Source organism: Gavialis gangeticus, unplaced genomic scaffold, assembly GCF_001723915.1.
Source record: "Gavialis gangeticus isolate Ggan-Ray unplaced genomic scaffold, GavGan_comp1, whole genome shotgun sequence".
Taxonomy (NCBI): domain Eukaryota; kingdom Metazoa; phylum Chordata; order Crocodylia; family Gavialidae; genus Gavialis; species Gavialis gangeticus.
This window is the reverse complement of record NW_017728996.1, coordinates 29,431,262-29,431,695: the sequence shown is the minus strand read 5'-3', so window position 1 is coordinate 29,431,695 and position 434 is coordinate 29,431,262. Positions and strand designations below refer to the sequence as shown.

The 434-nt window shown below is 62.0% G+C and overlaps 1 protein-coding gene across 1 annotated transcript in view; it reads left to right on the top strand.

Moving 5' to 3' along the window:
* ONECUT1 (one cut homeobox 1) overlaps window positions 1-434 on the top strand; it is a 42,480-nt gene that overhangs the window by 30,981 nt on the left and 11,065 nt on the right. The window contains exon 2 of the mRNA XM_019503856.1: window positions 264-273. Within this exon, the coding sequence (XP_019359401.1) occupies window positions 264-273 (10 nt within the window). The remainder of the gene's footprint in view (window positions 1-263; window positions 274-434) is intronic.

The window sequence follows — 434 nt, the reverse complement described above, 5'->3', positions numbered from 1 at the left end:
ATGTGGTGCCTGCATCTCCCTGCCACCTGCCTCTCTGCCAACTGCCCCCCACCACTTGTGCCCTCCCATGTCTGCACCCTTGGTGCCTGCCCCCTCCATGATGCCTGCATCCCCTGGCACCTGTCCCCCGCACTACCTGCTCCCCAGAGTCTATGTTCCCTTGTACCTGCCCCTGCCCTATTGCCTCTCCTCCATGCTGCTTCCCCCCTACCCCATCACAACCCCATCTCCATCTAAAAGCATGGAGCAGACGTGACCTCCAGCCCCTGCCTGGTCATGAAAAGCGGTTGTGGTGGTGGCAGCCCTAGTCCCAGCTCCAGAGCTGGAGCCAGAGCCAGAGCTAGGGCCAGGGTCAGGGTCAGGGTCAGGGAAAGGTCCCTGGCAGCCAGAGCCACAGCTGTGATGGGAAAGTAAGCAGTGGAAGGGTTGTGGGG